At 47.1% G+C, this 26,897-nt stretch overlaps 2 protein-coding genes across 3 annotated transcripts in view; both read right to left on the reverse strand.

Moving 5' to 3' along the window:
- LOC122368549 (glutamate receptor ionotropic, kainate 2-like) overlaps positions 1 to 5,483 on the reverse strand; it is a 45,841-nt gene extending 40,358 nt beyond the window's left edge. Inside the window, exons 1-2 of one of the 2 annotated variants that reach the window (XM_043342570.1) lie at positions 5,354 to 5,483; positions 4,428 to 4,526 (exon numbers count right to left, since the gene is read on the reverse strand). In XM_043342570.1, coding sequence (XP_043198505.1) covers positions 4,428 to 4,521 — 94 coding nt within the window. In that variant the 5' untranslated portion in view covers positions 4,522 to 4,526; positions 5,354 to 5,483. The remainder of the gene's footprint in view (positions 1 to 4,427; positions 4,527 to 5,353) is intronic. The other variant, XM_043342569.1, reaches the window with a different exon arrangement.
- A 6,614-nt stretch (positions 5,484 to 12,097) lies between these two features.
- The window catches only part of LOC122368547 (sphingolipid delta(4)-desaturase/C4-monooxygenase DES2-like), a 29,505-nt gene continuing 14,705 nt past the window's right edge, over positions 12,098 to 26,897 (reverse strand). The window contains exon 2 of the mRNA XM_043342568.1: positions 12,098 to 13,377. Within this exon, the coding sequence (XP_043198503.1) occupies positions 12,539 to 13,377 (839 nt within the window). The 3' untranslated portion in view covers positions 12,098 to 12,538. The remainder of the gene's footprint in view (positions 13,378 to 26,897) is intronic.

A 26,897-nucleotide genomic window follows, 5' to 3' on the forward strand; every position in this document is an offset into this window, starting at 1 on the left:
AAGTGGTAAGTGAGCCATAATTAACTACGTTAAAGTTAGTCCGTTAGATGCGTACTGGGCAAATGTTTTGTCTCCACAGCACGCCCCAACAGACGTCATAACAGACGTCATCGTTTTTTATCGTGATTGCTGACCCCTGCATGCCTGCTGATAACCAATGACCAGTCCTGATCAGGGACTTCCTGTCTGATAGAGAAGGAATGGGTTGCAGCCCCGTCCGAGCCCTAACTGGACGCTTTTTGCCGCATTTAGCGGCGATAAACGGCCCAATGTGAGCCAGTTGACCGTGAAACAATCTAAGGAGCTCCCGACGCGATGTCGAAATCGCTACAGCAGTGACTCGCAGCGAAATGTATTGAACAGTGACCAGCATACGACTGTTTTGATGGAGCATCGATAGACGACTGGTGGAGAATCTGGGGCTACTTTTGATCGGACGTTTCCATGAAAAGGACTTAACTCATTTATATTTGGTAGAAAGAAAATGTTTTGTCAGCAACAACTTAACATGGACCACTTTGCACTTTATCTTTGCTCGAGTCCGTCGTGAAAAATGTCTTTATATTCCATCAAGTGCTGAAACATGCTGAAGTGCTGTCTACATAGTGTCTCCTTGCATGACGTCACGTTTTCTTAGACATGCGGGTATTCACATGCATCATAGCTAATAGCCACGCATTTGGAGCCTTTCTCCGTTGGCGATGCCGCGGCTCGTTAGCCTTTCAGCCAGCCGAAGCCGCCACTAATGGATGTTTTCTGAGTAAACCCATCTGAGTTCTGACAGAGGCCATGACTGACGACTGAGCTGCGACTCAAATGGACCCGATGATGGTGACAGGCCCTAGTAGTCTTATCTCGCGAACTATTTCCTTATTTAAGCATTGTTTGCCATCGTCAGCTCACTGTTTGTCATGGCGAGTAAGGAGTTGTGACTGTTGCTGTCCGTTATTTATGTAGAATGATGCGGACTTTTTATGTTCGGCTATACTGGTAGGACTGGTAAAACCAGCATGGCTATTGGCTATAGCCTCCATAATCTTTTGCATGTATGTGTACCTCACATCATTCAATGCCTCCCCTCCCTGCCATGGCAAAAGTTTCGCAGCGGTTTCCGCACCATCGCAAACACCACCAGCGGCAGCACCAGCACCATTGATAGCGTCAGCACCATTACCAGCAGCACCAGAAGGATAACAGATGCTAAAGTTACTCAATATGGGTGCCGCTCTCTTGACGCAGAGCATCTCATCAGAGCGCACAGACCTCAAGTTCCTTAGTCATTACTTACTGACAGCGATCGACTGCGAGGTCACGCAACTTGGCCATCAGACCAGTCCTGGCCCGTCCGCGTACTCTTTGGTCAGTTGAACCTCCCTGCAGCTTGTGTTTGCGCCTCGCATATTCGGGTCTCGGTGTTCAGGTCCCGTTTTTCAGGTTCCGGTGTTTGGGCCTCGTCGTTCGGGTCTCGGTGTTCAGGTCTGGACGCTGGGATCACGTCGTTCGAGTCTCCCCTGCCGCGTCATTAAGCGGCGAGCTGTTCATTCATCTCCCTGGACCGCCACCTCCCGGCGGCGCCTGAATGGCAGCTCACAATGGTGACGGAGCTGACGACCTGCCGGCCCGCCCCCGGCCGCGCCCCCGGTCTCAGCGACCATCACTCAGCACCCCCAGTTCACCCCCCCCGCCCCCCCCCGGCACAGCACCGGGTGTGCGCCTACTTCCTCAGTGGGGGCGGGGGGGGGGCTCTCTTAGAGGGTCCACCCTCAGTGTTTGGAGATGTGGGCCGTCAGTGTGGACAACAGCCAATTGGCAAATTGGTGGATTTCGGACATTAGTCCGCCAGCAATTTGACTTATTGCCAAACATAACGATCCCACCAGTCGTACAGTTGGCACCATATAGTTGATACGAACTAAACGATCTGCCCTTGATGCTAATAAAATAGCTCAATGGTTTCGTGTATGTCAATTCCTTGATTGAGAACAATAATATACTTTCTTGCGAATGTTGCCAAGACGGAAGACTGAACTTTTCAGACGGAAAACTTTGTTAATCAGGGTCTGTATAAAAGAAGCTGCGGTACCTACTTCGGTACATAAAACAAAATAAATAGCTTTTGCACTTCCTAATAAATCTTGTGCCAAGAAGTTCATTGACATCACTCATCGATGGAAATGCGTCGATTTTTATGAATAGACCTTTGATATATTGAAACCCATCAAAACTGTAACACTCAGAACAATCAAGTCCGCTAATTGTCGAAGAAAAAGTGACAGAAGCTTCGTGATTCTCAGCATGTTCCATTGCAGCCTTACAATGTTAGCTGAGAGCAAAATAAATGCATCATTCACCCATACACCTGCATCCCTCGGCCGCGCTCCGTGGTCCGTTTGCCGCGGCCTCCGCGCGCCGGGCCGCTCCCCAGTTCCACGGCCGTCACCTCCCCGTCGTGCGACCGCTCGCGCCTGTCCGAATGAAATTGGCGACCGCCATCCAATCCGGCTCGGTCTGCTTTCAGTTCCGTTTGTCGAATCAATGGCATGATAAAAAGGAGAGCGTCGTCCGCCTGCCAGCCGTTTGCCGCCCGCGACAGCCGGTAAAACAGCGTCACTATGCGCTGATGGAGGGTGACGCCCGGTTTCCGGATCTATTTTGCTTCTACGAGGGAATGATGTGGTCGGTGGCGTGGGAGTTGGTGATATACAAACTGTCTTGTCAATGTTTTTTTTTTCGGCAGTAAGCAGTAAAACAACTTAAAAAAGTGTGTCCCCGGACAATGAGAACCGGTAGATCACAACGTTCAGTGGATTTGTCACAAGGGTCCCACAACATCGTGTTATGAAGCTATCCCAAGGGCGTGATTTGTCTCTCAGGAAGGTGTTTCCCGACAAACACAGATGACCGGGGCGGATGGCCGTATGTTAGCCTGTTATTTTTGCCGACAGAGGTAAAAGAGACGAACTCTCCAATGTACATACGCACAAAGGCAACACTTTCTTCACTCGTTCGCTGCCTCGTGGAATGTATTGATCGCAAGGATGAACACCTTACATGAGATTACGTGGATTTGTTATCAGTCTTCACCCAGTTGTTAGAGTAACTACTGTTTGTGTATGGTTTTTGCATAACTCTGAGTACTGCATCACTTATTACCCTAAATTCTTCCGGAAAGACAGCGGTGTTCTCGTGCCTCCCCCCCCCCCTCGCCGTCGCCGGCGGGTCTCCGTCCCCGGTGGGGCTTCCCGGCTTCCCTGTTGGGGCCGGTCGGTCAGCAGCTACCGCCGGCTCAGCGAGCTGCCGAAGCCCCACGGAGCTGCCGCAGCTCTCTGCGGCCGCAGCGGCGCCACGAACCGACAGCCGACAGCTCCCAGTTCACAACATAACCCTATTAGTGGCAGGGGGGGGGTTGTTTTTATCCACCCCTCAGGTTTTTGGGGAATATCTCCGAAACCGCTGAAGCTACGATGCTGAAATTTTCTGACTTTTCCTAAAACTAAATTGGGCACATTCCCTGAAAATTTCAAGTTCATAACTTTACCAGGGGCGGCTCCAGAGCACTGGGAATTGGGGGTCCTATTCGTGAAGCGAGTCATTTGGGCGAAGATCACGATGCTGCACCAGTTTTACGAACAGTGAATGAAAGGTATCATGTGATAACATATACAAAGTTATTGTGCATCCTCTTTTGACACGTTTTTGCTATCATAGGCGGATCCAGGCGTCCAAAAAGGGGGGTTATTTTTTACCTCCCAACATAGGTGCCCTGACACCGCCTATGCATGACCAATACAATTTTAGTCGTTCTCTCATAAGAAAATTGTAACATAACAAGACCATTGCCACCCTTTTTAGAAACAGTACCAACAAAAACCTTATTTACTATACTTTTTGTGTACCCCCAATCTCAATGATCTGTATCCGCCTATGATTTTTGAAAATGCATATTTTTAGGATCCATGTGAATTCCCGGTTCATTCTCTATCGATCGGCAAAAGTTGCGTTAAGATTGGTTCAGAAACCTGGCCGTGATAAACAGTCTAAAATGTATCTGCAATTTGCCCGTTTTTACCCCCCTCTACCCCCCTATTGACATTTTTTAATTTTATTTTTTTTAGAAATGTAGATCTCGTTGAGCCAAATCGAATGCCGTTTGAAATTCGAAAATCGGCCGGTTAGATCTCGAGATATCAAGGGGGGGTCGTAAACAGCCCCCCCCTGCCACTAATATGGGGTAGCCAGGAGCCTGCCACTAATAGGGATAAAACTCCAGGGTGAGTTGGGCGGCTTCAGCAGAGACGTGGTAACACATGGGGACAGGCGGTAGGATAGACCTGCATATGGGACTAGTGTTGGTGTCTCAGTAGGCTAAGCGCTTGCCTGTCTGTCTTCAGTGATGTGAAATCCTAGTGGGATCGGGCTGCACTTACCGATTTTGACGGTGGGTGGTAGCACGCTACTGGTGGTGGCGAGAAATGACAGCAGAAGTGTGAGGATTGACGTAGTTGCAGATTTCAACGCCATTGTCACTGAAAACAGAGAAGCGCATGACATTTTATTTTCCTAACCTATGGTGCAGTTATTATCGGTTGGGGTTTAAGTCAATGACGTCCGACATTAGGTAACACTTACCTACAGGCTAGAAAAGTGAACATTAGGCTAAATATAACCAGTCAACCTATTGAAGCTAAAAAATTGTAAATGATTCCCCGTGCACGTTTTATTCATTCAAGAAAATGTTCGTCTTTCCAAGCTACATTTGAAGAAAGGTGATCGATCACAAACGACTCTGTGTTCTCTCTGGTTCTGGGCCAATACTCACTGGTGTTATTCTGGTCTAAACTCATTTTCAGCTTTGCTTCTATGAAGAAGGCCCGGCTAACTTTTTCAATTTTAACCGTTATTTTGTCACACTGATCCATAAAACCCCTAAGATGACATTTTGAAGAAAAAAATTGTATGACCAGAATCCAGCCGTCGCGGCTAAAAACACGCCCAAAGTCACGTAGAGCTGCGTCCAAAGAGCTGGCAGACTGGTATCACCTGAGCAAGAGGTGGCACTTGACAGAACTCGATCAACGCGATAACAGACGCACAGGTAGGTCCGGGATACGAACAAAAAATACTGGAACCGTACATGAATGCATGTTCATAGATGCTTTACCGGTAGGTACCTGAATTAAAAATAAAGAAAAGTGCGCAACAACGTGATTTTTCATCACTGCAACCATCTTCAAACGACAGACTGACCTAATAAGTAGATACCCATTTAACAACCGCCCGTGAAATAACGCTCAGGTTTAGCCGTATGTGCTGCACAGTGCACATGTGCTGACGCCGCCGTCTCATCACTCACCTGACCGTCGGCGCCTCCTGACCCCGGCCGGCCGGTCCGCCACGTCCAAGACACTTCGGCCCTTTGCGTCTTCCGCCCGTCGGTCCTCCAGTCTCCGGCCCGCCGGCCCGACGCGTCCCGGGCCACCACCGACAATGGTGTCGGAGCCGACGCGTCCAGTCGTCGCCACCGACGAGAGGAGAACGTCCCGCCGACGCGGCGCGCTCGTCCTCCGTCGGACCTGGACTCGCTGTAGGGAGGCACTAGAAGCACGTTCCCTGATCGACGCCGCCGATACTTGGACTTCCGATAATTTCTGTCGCCGGGATGTATTTGTTGTGCTGCTTGTTGGAGATGATTGTTCATTCAGATGCTCATATGAAATCACGACAACATTATGCTATTGTTGATCATGAAACGTATGTGTGACGGCGCGGTTGGCATGTGCTGAATGCTAACCCGCGCCCCGTTGGGCTCTGCCGAGCAGCGCGCCCCGTTGGGGGGGCATTTTTGCCCCCCCCCCCCCTAAGATCTCGAGAACCACGCAACCTAGCGACAAGCGGCAAACGGTGTTGGATAGCCCTATCAGGGAACTACCTCGTGACCCAATTTTATTGACCTAGGTCAAACCGATGACGTCACAGGTCAGGTCAAAGGTCCAATTTTCACCGTTTACAGGCATTTCAAGAAATGCGTTGTAAAATCGAGTAAAATGCATTTCATTGAAAATCTTCGATGGGGAAATGTTCTTCAAACACATATTTTGCTATTTGAGGTCACTGATACCAGGTCAGGTAACAGAGGTCAGGTCACTGGGGGGTCACAATATGAAAGTGTCGTGTGTTACATGTTTTATGGTCCATTTCACATGACAAATGCGACTATGTGGGTCAGGCAGCCTTTGGGGCCAGCTTAGGTCACGTTTTGGTCAAGGTCAGGTCAAGGTCAGGTCAAGGTCAGGTCAAGGTCAGGTCAAGGTCAGGTCAAATTAGGTCAAATTTCAAAGTTAATATTTTTGCATAAAATGGGTATCGAATCGATGCAGCTCGTCACGGAGAGTTCAATGGTGGTCTTTGTTTTTCCGTACGTGGTCTAGAATCGCTAAAAATTGAGTTCCAAAATTTGACGTCATCATTTTTGAACAGTTTTTTCGCTATAACTTGGCCAAAAAACGAGATATCGATCTGACATTTGGTATGTATATAGAAGAGCGCAGGGACTATCACATATAATCAGTTTTTTTTCGAAATTCGGAAAAATTTTGGATTTTTTTTAGTTTTTCTAAAAAAAATCAATTTTTTGAATTTTTTGGGGTGAAAATCCCAAAATTTTGAAAATCCGAGATAGAAGTTTTGTAGCACCGCTTTTTGTCTACTAGACCATACAAAGAACTTTGAAATTGCTTGATAACTGTAGATTTGGTGAGCGTTTCAAGATTGCATGTTTTTTGCTCATTTTTGCTCGAACATGACCTCAGTTTGACCTCAATAACTCCTGACCTAAGGTGACCTAAGACTTGAAATTTGGTGTGAAGGTGTCAAATTGATGCTCGGAAAGGTACTGAAAATTTGGCGGCGCTGCGTGGCGCTGTTTTCTTGCTATTCAGGAAAAACCACAGGGGGGGCCAAAATGGCCCCTCCCCCAACGGGGCGAGGGCTAATGCATGTGGAAATGTGGAAATATATGCATCCCTACATGAATTGAACGCTGTCAATTAAATGTAATCAACGATGATGTATATTGCGTATTCGAAGTCACAAAATAACCGAGATTGACCCTAACTCTTCCCCGAATGATTTTATCCATTTACTGATTTATTTACATGGGCAACTGGCCAAAATGCTGAATGATTTTCATACCCGCCACCCATGCTGACGACGAAGGTCGTTTGGGGCTTCTTTCTGTCAATGCATTGCTCACTTTCCCTCTTGGGATCCATCAGTGTTCGGAGTGTATTCGCATTTCGCAGCGTTAACATCGACCACGCTCATTTGTGAGGGGTCTACATAAAAGAGGATCACTCTACTGTGTGACATGATTGGTACAAATGGGAAAATAATGATGTGATGATAAGCATCAACAACATTCTATTTTAGGCGGCTATACGTTGTTGTGATCATTTTGTGCTCGTGGCAGAAGGGAAACGTGAAGGTTTGTATGCATGTACTTCCATACAATGTCAATCTACTTACCAAAGAGTTACTATGTGATAGTGGAAAACAATATTCAGAAATTTAGTCCCAATGGTTGAATGGTTTGTTACGGGTCTGGGTGCCCGCTAAGCGTGATATGTTGTGTAACATTACGGATCCATGATCTGCAAATCGCACCCGGTGCAGCGGTATGTAACACTCAGTCAAAAAGTGTAACAATTACGTACATTTCTAGAAGCATAAAATAGCCCAGTGGTTAGGTTTTCATATTTTGGTTCACTTCATACGCTAACGACTTTGAAAATATATTTTACATCAGCACCGCAGCTATGTCATATCAATCTGTCATGCACATACCCAGCACGTATCTATTGCAGGCCTTATTTGCTCGTCACTCAGGACGGCGTTTAACGTCATGCGAATACCCATCGGCTAAATAGCTTGGAGCTTGGTTGTCAGTAACACCAAGTCATGCCACACGCCGTGCATTGCGCTCTTTTCGTGGTGCCTCATGGTGGTTGGCTTTTCCCCTGCTGGAACCAGCAATTATTTACGCAAAAAGCGCTTTCTTTTACATAGTCTGATGCCTTATAGCTGTAAATCAAAGCCATCGAGATCGGCCGACGGCCACCAAAACCAGAATCGCAGCTCAAATGAATAACTACCTCATATTCATGCAAGTGACGAATTCGTAAATTGCCATGGCTGCTTATGCGAAGACGGGCTATATCTACTTCAAGATTCACAGACTCTATAACACTGATGCAAAGACGGCCTTGATCACTCTGCCAATCAATCAATCAAATAATCAAGTACAAACAGTCCTCCGTACCTGAAAACAGCCATGTTTTGTGTATAACCTTTATACACGTGCTATACCTACACACAAGAATATGCAACAAGGTTCCCAGTCCATTCAGAAACAATAGCTACAGGCTGTAAAAGCACCAGCTCTCACCAATCAAGTAACACAAAATTAGCATAAGAGGGGCATTCCATGTCAACCGGGACAGCCAAAATCGGCCACCTCTGCGATTTTGTTCAAACTTGGTATACTTATTGGCTATTGGGTGAAACCTCTGAGGGTGAAAGGATTTTGCCATATGCCCTCGGGCTACAGAGAAACAAGTCGCTAAACTTCTGCTTTTTTAGCGGAATTTGAGGTGTATTGCGATCTTGAAAGATCTATAGCTTCAACGTTTTTGAAGCTATCAATTTCAAACAAACTGAAACGTGTACATAAGGAGTTATGCTAGTTAAATTTGACAATTTTTACATTTTTTGGTGATTTTAAATTCATTTTATTTTGAATTAATTTCTTAAAATGTAATTTGCGAAAAATGGGTACCCTTCGATTTTGCTAAAATTTAGATATTGTCTTCCACTACACGTCAGGCACACGTGCTGAGAAAATCAGAGTGGGCCAACGATAACTTTGGATGATATAGAAACAAGTAGTGCAACGTAGCACGGAAGGTGGAAGGGGTCGATTTCGCTAACTTCACCTGTTTATCGCCAATAACTCACGCCATAATTATCATATTAACGTCAAACTTTCAGTATCTGTCCAAAATTGAATTGTAAATCCTCCCATGCAAGCAATAGGTAAATCGGTCCACAACTTTTCTAGTAATAGCGGTGTAAAGTCAAACATTCCTGCCGGAGCGGCGCGGCGGCCGGCGCCGGCCGTTGCCGCCTGAATGGTAGACTGTGCCGGCGCGGACGGTTCCATCTTTTCACCGCGCTTCTTACCGCTGATTATGATCGATTCGTGTCAAATTTTGTGTGAAGGCTTTAAAATGTACAGGCAATCTAACGTTCGAATAAATACGAAAATCAACTGGTAAAAGTTGAATTATTAGGGTGCAAACACAATCTGTGACTGAAACGTTTCCCGCGTCGGCCGATCCCCGCCTCTGCCGGCGACATCTTACTCTTAGCAGGCCACTAACTGCCAAATTTATGGTAAGATTAACTAGAGATTCTCATAACACTACAAATGTCGTATAAAGTAAGAAATAGGGAAATCGGCCAGTAACTCTTAGAGCTACGGGCGGGCGTTTGTTTTTTTGCGACATTTGCGTTGTTGGCGTTTCGGGCGTGCGTTTTGCGCGTTTTGCGGTGTTTGCGGCGGGCGGGCGTTTTTTCACAATTCAAAGTCCCAACCTTCGGGCCGCAGCGCTACTCGAAAAGCGCTGCCCTCGAGTAACTCTTAGAGCTATGGGCGCATAAAAGCAAAATAGTCACTATAGCAAATTTGATCACGTTTAACCTCATTTGATCTGGAAGACATTGATCAAGGGCCATGAAATTGGCACACGATAAAGTTCCCCACCGCCCCACCAACAATTCAAATTCCGTTTTTTTTTTTTTTAATACCTTTTTTGGCTAAACCGGGCTTTTCTCCCCTAGCGCTGGGATAGTCAGGCGTATTTCCTTTTTCCAACCAAAGAGAGGCGCTGCCCGGAGAATGCCCAATTTCATCATTTAAAAAACTGGCTTACGATGACCAGCTATCTTCGTGGCTTAGTAGTAACTGTGCCGAGTGTACCCACCTCGAAATCTAAAGGTCGCTGGCTCGCGGCCGGTTAGCCTGAAGTGTTTTAAAACGCATTCGTTTTTTTAAGTAGCGTCTGGCCAGCCGACAACTGTCGTGAGCAGGGCTGCGGAGTCGGAGTCGGAGTCGGAGTCGGAGTCGGTCGGAGTCGACAGTTGTGACCGGAGTCGGAGTCGGAGTCGGAGTCGATTTTAGAAACCCGAGCCGGAGTCGGAGTCGGAATCACCGAAAATCTGTCGACTCCGCAGCCCTGCTAGGTCTGCGGAGTCGGAGTCGGGAGTTGGAGTCGGTCGGAGTCGACAATTCTGCCCGGAGTCGGAGTCGGAGTCGGAGCTGGTTTTTGAAAGCCGGAGTCGGAGTCGGAGTCGGAGTCGCCGAAAATCCATCGACTCCGCAGCCCTGGTCGTGAGGGCTAATGTTCGGATCTAGGTAGCATTTGGCCGGGCGCCGGTCGGCAACTACCGTGAGGGCTGTACATATTTACGCGTGTTAGATTACTGATTAGGTCAGATCACGTCAGGTCAGGTTAGGTTTGCTTTGATTTGGGGTACTTACAAAGAAACATCTCCGGGTAGCGCCTCTCCTTGGTTGCTAAAACGAAAAACGCGAGTGCCAGACATTACGAAGTCCAAAAGACAGTTACGTAGACGTCGGCCCATTCTATATTTTTTATACGATGTAGCTTATGTATAGGAGAATAAAATATGTAAAAATCAGCAAAATCGAAGGGTACCCATTTTTCAGAAAATCAAAATTTATTTTTTTGAATTTTAATTAAGCTCACTAATTAGGTAATTACGTCAATATTGTTATCCCCAAATTAACCCTCGTAATTAAGCTCACTAATTAGGTAATTACGTCAATATTGTTATCCCCAAATTAACCCTCGCATGTGTAGGGGGGGTCGGATGGACCCCCCCCCCCATGGTTTTTCGCGAATAACTCGGGTAAAAAAACGCCGATCGCGACGAAACTTTCAGTACCCTCGCATTGATCAATTTGACACCTACCCTGAAAATTTCATGACCCTGACCCAAATGACCTTTGACCTGTGACCTCTCTTCCGAGACCATGTTTGGCCGGAATCGCGATTCGGCGTACGTCGGCTCGCATTAGCCGCGCGTTTGCAAGCTTTTCGTGGTTTCAAACATTCAAACATGTGATTTGATGTTGCTCCCATGCATTAGGGTGGGTGTCAAGGTCACCTGAAGGTCAGGTCAGGTCATTGACCTTTGGTGACCTCGGGTGACCTCGGTTCACTTTTTCGAGTTTTACATGTTTCTAGGCTAGTTTTTGGAGCTGAATTCGAATTTAGCAACCATTTGAACATTTACGAAGTAGTTTTGGTGCCTTCGTAACATGTTACGAAGCTGTCAGAGGCGGTTGACACGTACTACGAATACCCGTCACGACGCCTACTGATTGACCTGACCTGACCTGACCCGACCTGGTCTAAATGCTTAAAGACATCATCTGTGATCAAAACTAACACGATTTTCGTGATCAGCACCCCGAAAAACCCCTTAGCAGCCACACTTTACGACTTTCTAATAGGTCCCGATTTTCCCGACTTTGGGTCATTGACCTGACCTGGAAGGTCAACCAATGACCCAGGACCTTAAGATTGAGTATCATCGGCTTCCTCTCGTCACGGGCAACACGCTCGTTTTTTCCGCGAAGCTCTAGCTCGATCAGGGGCCAAACGGCAAAGGGGGGGGGGTCCAACCGACCCCCCCCCCCTACACATTAGAAGCTGGAAAACGCCGCACACATGCGAGGGTTAAAGCCTGATCTATTCCCTCCATTTCACACTTTGTCTCGTGGTGATATGTCTAAAACTTCAATGGTTATGACGCTTTAAAGATGATAATGTGCCTTGCCTAAGTCAATGTTTGATGACGTGTATCTCGGAAACGTGACGTCATATCTTGACAAAAAATGTCTCCTTTCTTTTTACATATAGATGAGTAGTTTCACAAAGTTTCGCAAAAATCGGAGGACATGAGGCTCAAAATGGTCATTTTTTGTTCCACTTGACGTGGAATGCCCCAAGAGCATTGCGGTCGATAGGCGTACCATACCATTCGATTCTCACAAAGCAAGGGGTAAGCGTCATTATCACAAACATGCACGAAGCAGAGGACAAGCGTCAGTATCACAAACTATACACGATCGTTGAGCGGCCCTGTCCCGTCACTTCATCCACTGAGCGCTTCGATTTGATGCCGCTTTCCGTGGACGGTTGCAGTCCTGCTCTGCCACGAGACCTGTGACAGAGTGCAGTCCTCCCACGGTGAAGTCGTCTCCCCAAGCGGTATTCTCCCGGTGCAGTACTCTCCTGCACGTGAAGTCCTCTCTCCCGGACGACCCCGCGCCCTCCATTCCTTCCACTGTGCGCCATCTTGTACCGCTCCGTATCCCGCCGTGCGCGAGCTGCCTCATTGTCTCTTAACCGGTCTCTTCGTCCGGCCCTGGCTCAGTGCTCACTGCTGAAACTCAGGTGTCGTGTCGGGTGGTAAGGTCGCGGTCCGCGCCCGTCACATAGTTGATCATGCAGGTGAACCAGCTGTCCACGTGGGGCAGGCCAGCGTAGAACTCGGGCGCCGCGCGCGTCACCGCCGCCAGCCGACAGCAGGGCACGTTGGGGAAGTCGTGGTGCTCGATGTGGTAGCCGGTGTTGAGGAAGAGCCAGTTGAGCGGTCCGCGGTAGCTGTAGGTGACCACCTGGTTTCCGGGGCCGTACGAGTGGCTGCAGAGCAGCGCGGCGCCGAACGGGTGCAGCATGCGGCCCAGCAGCGGGCCCAGCGCCAGGTAGGCGGCCGTGCGCGGCCCGCCCAGCAGCAGCGCGCCGGTCACCAGCAGCGCCGACTGCGCGGCGTCCGCCGGGCGGCGCAGCTGGCGCGCGCGCGACGCCAGCGGCGCGGTGACCAGCAGCAGCAGGCGGCCGGCGCGGCGGCGGCTCAGCGCCACCTGGCCCTCCGACGGCCGGTCGGCGTCCCTGCCCGGCTCGCCCAGGTGGCGGTGGTGGTCGAGGTGTTTGCGGCGCCGGCCGAACCGGTACGGCACCAGCGCCGGCGCGCCCAGCACCCAGGCCAGCGCGTCGTTGAGGCGCGGCCAGCGCGGCCCGAACACGTTGCGGTGCTGGGCGTCGTGCTGCAGGGTGAACTGCAGCAGCCACAGCGAGCCGCCGACCAGGTAGGCGGCGGCCACGACGGCCGGCCAGCAACAGCGGCGCAGCAGGTAGCCCACGTACAGCTGGGCGGCCACCACGGCCGCTGAGGCCAGCGCCAGCCGCGGCTCGGCGCCCATCAGCGCGCGCACCTGCGGGTGAACCGCTGGAAACGGTAACGGAGGTCAGCACAGGAACAATGACACGGCCAGGGGCCCCTGGCACGGCCCTCGCCGGGCCAGGAGGGTTGATGCAACCCCCTAAGGTTTTTGGCAAGTACCGTAAAACCAGCGGCGCGTAGCGCCGCCAATTTTGAGATACCCTCTGTGAGAACCTTTTGGCACTCTCCCTGAAAACTTCAGGTCTCAATAGTTTCAGGTCAGGTCACTACTTAGATCACCAAACCCGATGCAAGGTCAAGGCAAAATTGGGCTAGTTTAGCGGCAACGGAATCACATAATTTTTTCCGTTAATAGCGTAAGAACTGTGGCACATAGCGCCATCAAATTTAAGACACAGCTTGGGGCAATCATTTGCAGTACGTTCTAGGAGTTTTGAGTTCCAGTGACCTCAGGTCAGGTTACAAGGTCACAAAAACCGGTACAAGGTCAACAAAATGGCAATGGAAATACGCTATGTTGTCAATAAAATCTAGAATTGCTCATCGATTTGATTCAAACTGTCAGGGTATGCTAAGCTCAAGCTGTATAACCTACATACATCCAGGTTTTTCAAGTTCAGATGACCTGAGGTCATGTAGAGGTCGCGACAAATTCCGAGAAAATTTGGCCGAATGGCTTAACCCTCGCTCTGGCAGGGCATTTTTCATAACACGGCTTGGCAGGGGGGTTGATGCGAACCCCCTGCCCATCGCGTTTGGCTCCTATGGCACCTAGAAACACCAAATTTGGTAGGTAGGTGGGCCCCCTGGAATTTTTTGTGCAAATTTGATTGCTCTAGGTCAATATTAAGGGGGGGTTTGGGAGCATAAATGTAAAAATTCTGCTAAAAACAGGTCAAAAGGTTTTCGCTTATAACTTTTGATCTAATTCAGATAGAGCAAAAATAAGAGCAGCATTGAACTCAGCACGTCAAGGCGCGTCGAATGATTTACTTTTTTTCTTACTTAACCCTCGCCCGCACATTTTCCCATCCTAAAACGTTGCCAACCCCCCGCGCCATTTCGTTCCTGCTTGAGATAGAGCTTCGCGGTAAAGACCAATAGATTCTTTGGGAAGAGACAAATCCAATGGTAGGTACCCAATTTTACCTCATTAGGTCAATCATTGACCTTCCAGGTCAGGTCAAACTAAAAATGTTGCTGCTTGGAGCCACCGTTGGAATATCACGTGCGGTGCCCATCATATAGCGATGGCGCTGCCGTTTGTGGTGCCAAGCCAGCTAGAACAGCTCTTTGTCACACTATCCGACTAGGTTTTCACTGCCTGTGGCCTCGACCTGAGAGAGATTCATCCAGATGTGGTCCATATCACTTATTGAGTGTGCCTATTGAATTCTATGAATAAAATGACCAATAAAACATGTGTCGCACATGCCCTTTTCTATATTTCGTTTTTGGTGACGTGACCTGACCTTGACCTTGACCTTGACCTTTGCATGATATTGTATGCAACGAATATTGTCTTGGTAGCCTAAGAACACGTTTTGGGCAATCAGTCTCAGTCCATTATTCGGCAACTACGGTGCAAGGCCGATAATATATTGTAGAAACTTGCATTTTGTACCCTTGACCTGACCTTGATCTGACCTCTGACCTACCTAGGCAAAAAAAATAAGGATCAAGATCCGCCTTGTTGAGAGCTTTCGATTGCCGCTTACCCCGTCTTTCTACGACCATCGGTTCGGAAGTTAGACAGGAAGGGCAGAATCTGTCCCCCCCCCCCCCCCCAGCAGGGAACGTATGGCTGAATAGCCCAGCGGGGCGCGGGTTAACATTACGACGTAATAACCTCTAACTGAGCTCATGTCAGTGACATAAAAAACGAACGATATGTTATAGAACTCGGTGAGCTAAGCACATCCTGCAAGTATAAAGGAAATCAGTCCAAAACTATGAGCTGGACAGGTGCACAAAGAAAATTGAAATTTGAACATGATCCTGCCGGTTTTTCTGACCTGGTGACCTAACCCAAGGCCACCCGGACCTGAAATTTACAGGCCATATGTAAAAAGGCTGCACCATAGGCCTGCCAAATTTGCGCCGCCGTTTTTACACTATCTTTAAAAAAAAACATGGGGGGGTGCATCAACCCCTCCTGCCAGGGCGAGGGTTAACGTGTAAAAATATGTTCCATTTCAACGTGTTTGTTGTGCTGTGATGCCTCAGTAGCCAGTTTACAGCAATACGTGATAAATTTAATGGGTAGGTACTTGCTGCAAGAATGCAAGGCTCGGGTCATCTGAGGTCAAATGACGTCAAACTACGTTTTTGTTAAAGGAAATAGTTCACTTTTAACATGGGGTTTTGAGCTGGAATAGCAGTTTCGTAGCTTGAGCTGAGACTAGCACAAATCAGGAGCTTTTACGGCTCAACGATCACCCTAGACGAAGAAATTCCATTTCTCATTCCGAAAAGAGTGCCTTGTAGAGGAATGCGTGCCTTGCACAGGAATGCAGCCACGTCATCGTCAGCCAATCAGCGTGCTGCTTACAGCCAATGCAGTATTCGTAGGCTTGAGCTACGCAATATGATTGGTCAATGCGTAATAAGCTTCCGCGTCAAACATTATTTTACATAGAATATAGTTCGCCCTATATTAAAATAAAGAAAATAATTGTTTTTACAAAAAGGTTTTATTTTGTTTCATGATTATTTTGAGCATAAAAAATCATAAATCAATAGCAAAATACTGATTTCAGGAAAGTGGACTGTTTCCTTTAACATTTTGGCACAAAATGACGCTAGAAACTCAACAATAGTGTCATTAACCCTCGCCCGCACATGCCATTTTCCCATCCTAGAACGCACATGGGGGGGGGGAGGTGGTTGCCACCCCCCCCCCCCGCGCCATTTCGTTCCTGTTGGAGATAGAGCTTAGCGGTAAGGACAAAAAAGATTCTTTGGGAAGAGACGAATCCAATGATACCCAGTTTTACCTTCTCAGGTCAGTCATTGACCTTCCAGGTCAGGTTAAACTAAAAAATGTTGCTGTTTTTGGTCACCGTTGGATATCAAGTGCGCTGCTTATCATATACCGATGACGATGCCGTTTTCTGGTGCCAAGCCAGCTAGAAGCTCTTTGTCACACTAGCCGACCAGGTTTTTGCTGCTGAGGTCATTTCAGGTCAAGTTAGGTCAAGGTCAATGATATGTGTTTGTATGTCTGTGTGTGTCTGTGTGTATACTGATGTGTGCACCGATTGTTTATGTGTCCATATTACATGAAATCATGATCTGAGAAGCTTTTACCAAAGATGCAGTCAAAAAACTTCACAAAAAGTAAATTCAGCTTGCCTAAAACGCAATTATCTTAGATGACCTAGGTTGACCTTGACCCTGACCTTGACATCTGTACATCGTCGAACAACATGTTCGATGATAGGTCAGATAGGTGGGAGGTAAGACTGGCAAAAAAGGCCGAAATCAAGGTGTCAAAAGCTCACAAGGCCCATAGCCAACGCAAGATGTTGAGAATTGGCCATTTGGGCCATGACATGACCTGAAAAGCAAGGTCATATCTCCGAAACCAAAAATCACAGAAACTTGAAATTTTCAGTGGACATCAAGAAAGGATAGAGGAGCAGCTATACGAAAAATCAGCCTTCTAACTCTAAAAATGTTGAGTGCAGAGCAGAAAGACTACCTGGGGGGGGGGCAATCCCCCCCCATGTGCGGGCGAGGGTTAACCCGCGACCGCCTGGGGGGTCGGATCCGACCCCCCCCTCCGTTTTTCTTGAATAACTCAAGAACCGCTTACGCTGTCAACTTGAAACTTGGTATACCTTCTCCCCCACCAATTTGACGTCTCCTGTGTAATTTTTAAGAAAAAATTTCCAAAAAAAATTGAGATATATCGATTTTAGTGATGTAACTACATGGCGTTTTTAGTCAAAAAAAGGTAAATGTTTAAAAAATCGCCAAAAATCAGGGTTAAAAGCAAATTACAAATTAAGGACATGAATAGACGCAGCTCAACGAGTTCTTTAAAATGGCTATCTCGGATTTTACATAAAATGCGTTTTTAACCCCTAAAAATTCAAAAAACTACATTTTTTGGAAAACAGCTAATAAAATCCAAAATTTTGAGAATTTCCAAAAAACCGGAATATATGTTATAGAGCTCTATTAGAACATTAGATGTCCCAAATTTCAACTTTCTATCTCGATTTTTGACCACCAAATTGTAAAAAATAGCTCCAACATGCATAGGGCATGGTGACGTCATAAGCATTTTCGTGAATTAGAGGCACTTCTGAACATCGCATGTGAAAACAAATGGCACCAATAGATTCCTGGGACAAAGCTCGTCTAGGAAAGTGCATTTTTATGTCAAAAATAAAAAGTTGAAAAATTTCTCAGCCCTCGTTTAGTTATGTATGGTATAAACGATTTTTATGCTTTCAATGCACACCAGCACAGTGACTTGGGGTCACATATAACCATTACCATCGGATTCGGCGTGAAAAATAAGCCATAAAACATGTGTCGCACGCTCATGTAGCAGAAAGTGAAAACCGTGACCTTTCGTGACCTGACCTGACCTTGACCCGTACTTAGTATGACCCCTATACGCACATGGTACCTTCGCTAGGCCTTTGAGGTCACTTTTGGTGAGTTTCGAGCAGCAGCTATCGATTCCGCTGTCCGTAAGCCTAATCATGCAAAACCCCTGAATTTGACCTTTGACCTGACCTTGACCCGAAAGTTGACCTCAATCTTAAAATCTTAAGAATGCTTTGGGAAGGTCTCGTAGAGACCTTTCGAACGCCGCCTCGCGGGGCTCGATGCGACCATTGGTTCTCGAGATAACAGGGGGGGGGGGGGTCGGATCCGACCCCCCAGGCTGTCGTGGGTACGGAAATAGCCCAGGCGGTGCCGGGTTAATGTCCCTAATCCCTAGTGATTATGTCCCTAGCCCGCGCCCTGGTGGGGGGGGGCTATTTTTTGCCCCCCCCCCTCAAGACCTTTCGATATATCTCCAGAACCGCTGCGCCGATCGTCACCAAACTTTCAGTACCCTCCCGGACATCAATTTTACACATTGTGACCAAAATTTTTTCCAAAGGATACGATAGGTTGGCCGGAAAAGACGTCAGAGTGACGTCATGTTCTGCCGTTTTCGACCCAAAAAAGGGTTTCGCGGGAAGAGCTGTCAGGCCTATAGCTTTACAAATACAGAAAAATGATTTTGACATAAAAGCTGTAGAATTGACAGGGCTACAAAACTACTATCTCGGATTTTTGAAATTTTTGGATTTTGACCCCTAAAAATCCAAAAATAGATTTTTTGAATATAATAGCCGAAAAATCCAAAAAGGTTTTTGAATTTCGCAAAAACCGGAACATATGTGATAGTCCTAACCGCCTCCTATCAACATACCAAATTTGAGATTGATACTTCTTTTTTTGGCGAAGTTATAGCGAAAAACTGTTCAAAATTGATGAGGTCAAATTTTCAAACTCAGTTTTTAGCAATGCTAGACCCCGTAGCGCAAAACAAAGACCACCATTAGACTCCCCGTGACGAGCTGCATCGAATCAATACCCATTTTATGCAAAACTATCAACTTTAAAATTTGACCTTTTTTTGACCTGACCTTGACCTGACCTTCACCAGAAAGTGACCTAAGCCGTACCTGATAGTCTTATAACCAACACCATTGAGTTGGAAATGAAAAATTGGCCATAAAACATGCATCGCACAACCTTAGTACCATGAGTTAGGTTCATGTGACCTGACCTGTGACCCTTGGTGACCTGACCTGTGACCTGACCTGGTAATGTCAGTAACCTCTTATAGCAACATATGTACTAGGCAACTGACGCCCTATCGCTGATTCTCGACAAAATGCGCTTTCTTCGGTGTTATAGCGCATTCCCTAGATGACCCGTGAACGGTGAAACATTTTATCTTTGACCTGACCTGTGACGTCATCGGTGACCCCGAGGTCAATGAAATTTGGTTTCTTTCGACAATTTTGACAGGCCTTTCGAAAGCCGTTTGAATTTTCGGATCCGTCCAGTAGTTTCGGAGATACGAGGGGGGAGGGCAAAAAATAGCCCCCCCCCCCCCACCAGGTCGCGTTATAAACAGACCCCACCAGGGCGCGGGCTAGTGTCCCTAGTGATCAGCCGAATCGAATGATATGGATATGATGCATTTTGATGAGCTTATGAACTTATAACTTAATTAAATAATCTAAGTTCCCTTCATTTTAGTGAACCTTAACCCTATTAGTGGCAGGCTCCTGGCTACCCCATATTAGTGGCAGGGGGGGGCTGTTTACGACCCCCCCTTGATATCTCGAGATCTAACCGGCCGATTTTCAAAATTCAAACGGCATTCGATTTGGCTCAACGAGATCTACATTTCTAAAAAAAAATAAAATTAAAAAATGTCAATAGGGGGGTAGAGGGGGGTAAAAACGGGCAAATTGCAGATACATTTTAGACTGTTTATCACGGCCAGGTTTCTGAACCAATCTTAACGTAACTTTTGCCGATCGATAGAGAATGAACCAGGAATTCACATGGATCCTAAAAATATGCATTTTCAAAAATCATAGGCGGATACAGATCATTGAGATTGGGGGTACACAAAAAGTATAGTAAATAAGGTTTTTGTTGGTACTGTTTCTAAAAAGGGTGGCAATGGTCTTGTTATGTTACAATTTTCTTATGAGAGAACGACTAAAATTGTATTGGTCATGCATAGGCGGTGTCAGGGCACCTATGTTGGGAGGTAAAAAATAACCCCCCTTTTTGGACGCCTGGATCCGCCTATTATAGCAAAAACGTGTCAAAAGAGGATGCACAATAACTTTGTTTATGTTATCACATGATACCTTTCATTCACTGTTCGTAAAACTGGTGCAGCATCGTGATCTTCGCCCAAATGACTCGCTTCACGAATAGGACCCCCAATTCCCAGTGCTCTGGAGCCGCCCCTGGTAAAGTTATGAACTTGAAATTTTCAGGGAATGTGCCCAATTTAGTTTTAGGAAAAGTCAGAAAATTTCAGCATCGTAGCTTCAGCGGTTTCGGAGATATTCCCGAAAAACCTGAGGGGTGGATAAAAACAACCCCCCCCTGCCACTAATAGGGTTAACCCGCGCCCCGTCAGAATGGCGTCATGTTCTGCCATTTTCGACCGAAAAAAGACCTTCGCGAGAAGAGCTGTCAGGCCTACAGCTTTGAAGATACAGAAAAATGATCAAGACATACACAGTAACATAGGTACCAACCATTTGGAGGGTCAGACGTTTCCAAGAGCGCTCCACAAACACGTCCGTTTTTACCGTTAGCATTAATGCTGTTGCGCTTTTGTTCGTATCATTAAGATCGTAATTTAATGCACAATAATTTCTCAGAGCTTTGACTGGAAAAACCAGCGGCGCGTAGCGCCGGCAATTTTAAGATACTAGAAGTGAGAACCTTTTGGCACCCTCCCTGAAAACTTCAGGTCTCAATAGTTTCAGGTCAGGTCACTAGATCACCAAAAAACGATGCAAGGTCAAGGTAAAATTGGGCTAGTTTAGCGGAAACGGAATCACAGAGTTTTTTTTTCGTTAATAGCGTAAGAACCGTGGCACGGAGCGCTATCAAATTTAACCCTCGGCGGCCGAGGGGGGGGGGGGCGGGTGCCGCCCCCCCCCCCCCTAGGGTTTGTTCGCGATAACTCCAAACACGCTGGCGATAGAGAGCTGAAACTTGGCATATCTGACCTTTGATTCAAGCCGGATCTTTTGACACCAATTGCATTTTCGGGTCAGGTCAGGTCACTGACCTATGACGTCATAAGTGAACCTCAGCACGGTCTTCAGATGTCGCAACTTCGCAACGCCCTCACTGCCAGAGGAGCTTTCACAGGGAAATGAAACTTGCAGGATCTAAGTATGCATTACTAGTCTCACAACTTGTATATCTCGGAGTTTTCCTAAAGGTCATATGAGGTCAGGTCATTTTCGTGACCTCACCATTATAAGTCAATTGGGAAAAATAAAAACTGCTATTCTGGCGCCGGGAACGACCTCCAACTATCTCAAGGACACAGAATCGTGATTTGATGCACTCCTTGCAAGGTTAGATACGTCACTTTTGCAATGTTGACCCTGCGTGACGTCACTTATGACGTCATCAAGGTCATATTAGTTTTTCGTCAATAACTCCCGATCAAATTGAGCTAGCGAGTCGGGAAAGCCACCAATGGACTCAGGAAGACGTGCCGAATCGAATGATATGCGACATGAACTCTTTCGACCATCTTCGTGACCTGGGGGCGCTGACCTGTCCTTGACCTGAGGTCAACACCTGAAGGTGACCTGACCCAAACAAAAAGTATATCATTTGACGCGCCTGAGCGAGGCGAACACGAAGCTGCCAAAATCGGCGCTCTGCGGCCGTTTTTGCGAAGTTATTCACCATTAACTGAACTTAAGGCCTTGGGGCACTTGACCTGACCTCAGAGGTCACCGGTTGACCTAGGACCTTAATCCTCGCCGGACCTATTGGTTTTCTACATACGCGCCGGCCGAGGGGGGGGGCGGGTACGACCCCCCTCGCCGTTTCGCTCCTGGTAGAGCTAGCGCATCGCGGAAAAAAACGAGCGTGTGCGCCGTTACGAGACGCAGAGATTGGTACCCGATTTTAAGGTCCTAGGTCAACCGGTGACCTCTGAGGTCAGGTCAATTACCCCAAGGTACGGTTCAGTTTTTGGTAAATAACTTCGCAAAAAAACGGCCGCAGAGCAGCGACTTTGGCAGCATCGTGTTCGCCTCGCTCAGACGCGTCAAATGATATACTTTTTGTTCGGGTCAGGTCAACTTAGGGTGTTAACCTCAGGTCAAGGTCAGGTCAGCACCCCCAGGTCACGAAGTTGGTCGAAAGAAGTCATGTTGCATATCATTCGATTCGGCAGGTCTTCCTAAATCCATTGGTGGCTTTCCTGACTCGCTAGCTCAATTTGATGAAGAGTTATTAACGAAAAACTAATATGACCTTGATGACGTCATAAATGACGTCACGCAAGGTCAACACTGCAAAAGTGAGGCATCTAACCTTGCAAGGGTGCATCAAATCACGATTCTGTGTGCTTGAGATAGTTTGAGATCGTTCCCGGCGCCAGCATAGCAGTTTTCATTTTTCCCAATTTAATGGTGAGGCCACGAAAATGACCTGACCTCATATGACCTTTAGGAAAAATCCGAGATGTACAAGCTGTGAGACTCATAATGGATACTAGATCCTGCAAGTTTCATTTCCCTGTGACATCTCCTCTGGCAGTGAGGGCGTTGCGAAGTTGCGACATCTGAAGACCGTGCAGAGGTTCACTTATGACGTCATAGGTCAGTGACCTGACCTGACCCAAAAATGCAGTTGGTCTCAAAAGATCTGGCTTGAATCAAAGGTCAGGTATGCAAAGTTTCAGCTTTCTATCGCCAGCGTGTTTGGAGCTATCGCGAAAAAAACCTATGGAGGGCGGCAGCCACCCCCCGCCCTCGGCCGGCGAGGGTTAAAATCGGGTACCAATCTCTGCGTCTCGTAACGGCGCACACGTTCGTTTTTTTTCTGCGACGCGCTAGCTCCACCAGGAGTGAAACGGCGAGGTTGGGGTCGTACCCGCCCCCCCCCCTCGGCCGGCGCGTATGTAGAAAACCAATAGGTCCGGCGAGGGTTAAATTTCGCCCAAACTGGTAACAAACGAAACTATTTGATACGCATTGATTTGCTAAGCTCACTGGTTCACCGGTGCTTTTATTTCTGCTTTATCTTTATTAGATAAAAAGTTAGAAGCGAAAATGTTTGACGTGTACTTGAACCCTAGACCCGTTGGAGGGGGGCCAGTTTGGCCCGCCCCCCCCCCTGTGGTTTTTCTTAAATAGCAAGAAAACGGTAGCGTGCAGCGCCGCCAAATTTTCAGTACTTTCCCGGGCATCAATTTGACACCTTAACACAAAAATTCAAGTCTTAGGTCGCCTTATGTCAGGAGCTATTGAGGTCAAACTGCAGAGGTCATGTTCGAGCAAACATGAGCAAAAACATGAAATCTTGAAAGGCTCACAAAAGCTACAGTTACTAAGCAATTTCAAAGTTCTTTATGTGGTCATGTAGAGAAAAGACAGCGCTACAAAATTGCTATCTCGCCTTTAAATTTTTTTTGGGATTTTGACCCCGAAAAATAAAAAAGTTGATTTTTAAGGAAAACGCAAAAAAATCCAAAAGTTTTTCGAGTTTCGGAAAAAACGGAATATATGTGATAGTCCCTGCGCTCTTCTATCTATATACCAAATTTTTTAATCGATACCTCATTTTTTGGCCAAGTTATAGCGTAAAAAACTGTTAACCTTCGCGCCAAGTGTGGGGGGGGGGGGGGCATATGTTACCACCCTGTCGCGTTTTTTGCGTGTGAATGAAAAACCCGCGCCGCTTGGGGTAGCTTTTGGTACATCAATTTTGGACAATGTATGAAATTTTTGACCCCAGGTCATGTCAGGTCAGGTCACCAGGTCAAGTTAACTGACCAAGCCTAAAAAAGTTTGCAATCATGCCCAGCCTGCAGTGTTTGTCTGAAAGGTTTTAAACTTGGTGGATTGCATGCTGTTATGGGCGCCTACAATTTGTATATATCGGATTTTTTATATCCGTGACCTAAGGTCAGGTCAGTGGCGTGACCTTTCCATTACAAGTCAATGGAGAAAAATGAAAATGCCTCTAGATCCGTGTGTACGCATAGGAACAGTCCAGATATTTCAGAATCACAATTATTTGGACCACCCGTGATGACCAAGGTGTCATTTTTGCTGATAGCCTCTAGAAAGGTCATCCGAGGTTATTTGAGGCTACAAACAGATTTTTGCCAATAACTCGCGATTGGAAAGAGATAGAACGCTGGGGATGGTCTCATTGTGTTTGTCTTGTTGAGACGCATCGACTGGTATGCAACATGACCTTCTCCGGTCAGGTCATGACCTTGACCTGAGGTCAAATTTTCAAGTTGACCTTTCAAGGTCAAATTATAGTTCATTCGACGCGTCTCGGCGAGAGGAACACGATTCTGGCAATATAAATGTCGTGGCTTTCTGTAATCGAAAGTTATTGTCGAAAAACACTTTTCGTAAAAACAGCTATTTTTGGAGTTTTTTCCCTCTGGAGGCTAAACCGTTGACCTGATGTCAATTTTGATAATGACCTTCTCAAAAGAAGAGTTCAAAAGCTATCGATTGCTTTTCCATGCGTTTTTCTAGCTACCATAGTTCCTGAGATAACGGCATGTTTTCTGAAAAAATATAAAGACAATTGGCAAATTTTGACCTTTGATGACCTCTGGTGACCCCAATATTGCTCTAAGATGAAAAATGACTTAATACTTTCAAACGTACGCATTGAGAGCTATCGGCTGATTTTTACCGCGTCTTTCTAGCCCTCTTAGTTTTTGAGCTAGAGGTGGGTGGTAACATATGCCCCCCCCCCCCCCACTAGGGCGAAGTTGGCTGAGACGGACATTGGGGCGCGGGTTAAAAATTGATTATGTCAAATGTTTAACTCCATTTTTAGCAATTCTAGACCACATAGCGCAAAACAAAGACCACCATTGAACTCTCCGTGACCAGGTGCATCGAATCGATACCCATTTTATGCAAAGATATCAACTTTGAAATTTGACCTTATTTGACCTGACCTTGACCTGACCTTGACTTGACCTTCACAAAAACATAATCTCAACTGACCCCAAGGGCTGCCTGTCCCACATAATCGCATTTGGCATCTAAAATGGACCATAAAACATGCATCGCATATTTTTATATTGTGACCCTCAGTGACCTGACCTCTGTGACCTGACCTGGTATCAGTGACCTCAAATGGCAAAATACGTGTTTGACGAACATTTCCACATCGATAATTTTCAATGAAATGCATTTTACTCGATTTTACAACGCATTTCTTGAAATGCCTGTCAAACGTTGAAAATTCGACCTTTGACCTGACCTGTGACGTCATCGATTAGACCGAGGTCAATGAAATTGGGACACAAGGTAGTTCCCCGTTGGGGCTATCCAACGCCGTTTGCCGCTTTTCGCTATGTTGCGTGGTTCTCGAGATCCTAGGGGGGAATGCCCCCCCCCCATCAGACCACGGTACTCGGTAGACCCCATCAGGGCGCGGGTTAATGCCCTTTATGATATGTGCCCGCAATGAATGATAAATGCCCACGGTGGTTATCGTCATTGCATTTTTTTTTAAGTTTGCTTTATCTGCAGGGATTAAAATTGTAACAATACATTATCAAAGCAATGCTCTGCTTGCATGACCCGCTCGTACAATCTTATGTCACTCCTCGCAAAAGAAATGGAAGCAGCACCGCGACCCAAGAGTAGTTAGTCCTACGAAATCAGTCAAACCCCACTAACCAAGAATGGCTTTTCTTCTTTCAACATGTTCCATGGCTGCGCTGAGTTGTGCCTCCGAGTCTGGACACGCGGCGCTCGTGCTGCAGATCGCGACAGACCGCCGCCCTCCTCTTGAGTTCAAAAGCACCGCACGAGCCCACCTCACCCCGCGTGACACCAGTAGGTCCGCTGCGGATGGCCGGCCGACTGCCGCTGCACGCGCCGCCCGCCGCCTCTTGTTGCCCCCATGGCTGATGCCAAGTGGCGTCATCCCCGGGTCGGATAGCCGCGGGGGATACCCGGGCAACGAGGTCGCCATCATTCGCAATTCAGCGCGAGACGAAACACGGCTGACGTGGCAGAGCACTTTAAACCAGCGCTGTGGTGGTGCGATGGTCCGATCCTTAGGTACAAAGACGACAAACTTCCCCGATCTATATACTTTGTCATTTTGTCAAACCCACTCAAGACGTGTGCTAAAATGAAGGTACATCGGTGTTTTGCATTCTTCAGAAAGGTTTTCGCAAATAGCTTAACCCTCGCCCTGCTGGGGGGGGGGAGGTGTTGTGTTTGAACACACCCACCCCTGTGGTTTTTCGCAAATATCTAAAAAAAGGCGGCGCGGAGCGCTGCCGTTTCTGTTACACCTTATTATACTAGGTCGTTCAATAAGTAACTAAAATGTACCATATAGTTCATTTATATGAGGAATTCAAGCAAAATCAAATATGCCATCTGAATCTTTGAACAACTTTCTACACAACCTTCCAAACTGTTTTTGGGAGTTTGGCTCATTGTCCGAACACGGTCGGTGTGAAAACATGGATGCAGCAGAGCTCTTTTCTAAAAATCCCCGGTTTGTCACGCGAGCCAAAATTCACCTCAAAATGAGTGAGTTGACCCTGATGACGCTATTGCCATTAGCAATGTTTGCTGGTGAACAGTTGGTACGACAACTTCAACAAGAACACATAGTGTAAGAGACAAATTTCTAGAGCAGGTAGACTTGTGCCCGCATGCCTCTCTGGACTTGGCACAATCCGTAAAGTCAGGGAGCTGATTATGGAGACCCAACGCATCTGCGTGACTGCTTTCATTAACCCGCGCGGGGCTGGGGGG

The sequence above is a fragment of the Amphibalanus amphitrite genome, unplaced genomic scaffold (genome assembly GCF_019059575.1).
Source record: "Amphibalanus amphitrite isolate SeventyFive unplaced genomic scaffold, NRLGWU_Aamphi_draft 000956F_arrow, whole genome shotgun sequence".
In the NCBI taxonomy this organism is placed as follows: domain Eukaryota; kingdom Metazoa; phylum Arthropoda; class Thecostraca; order Balanomorpha; family Balanidae; genus Amphibalanus; species Amphibalanus amphitrite.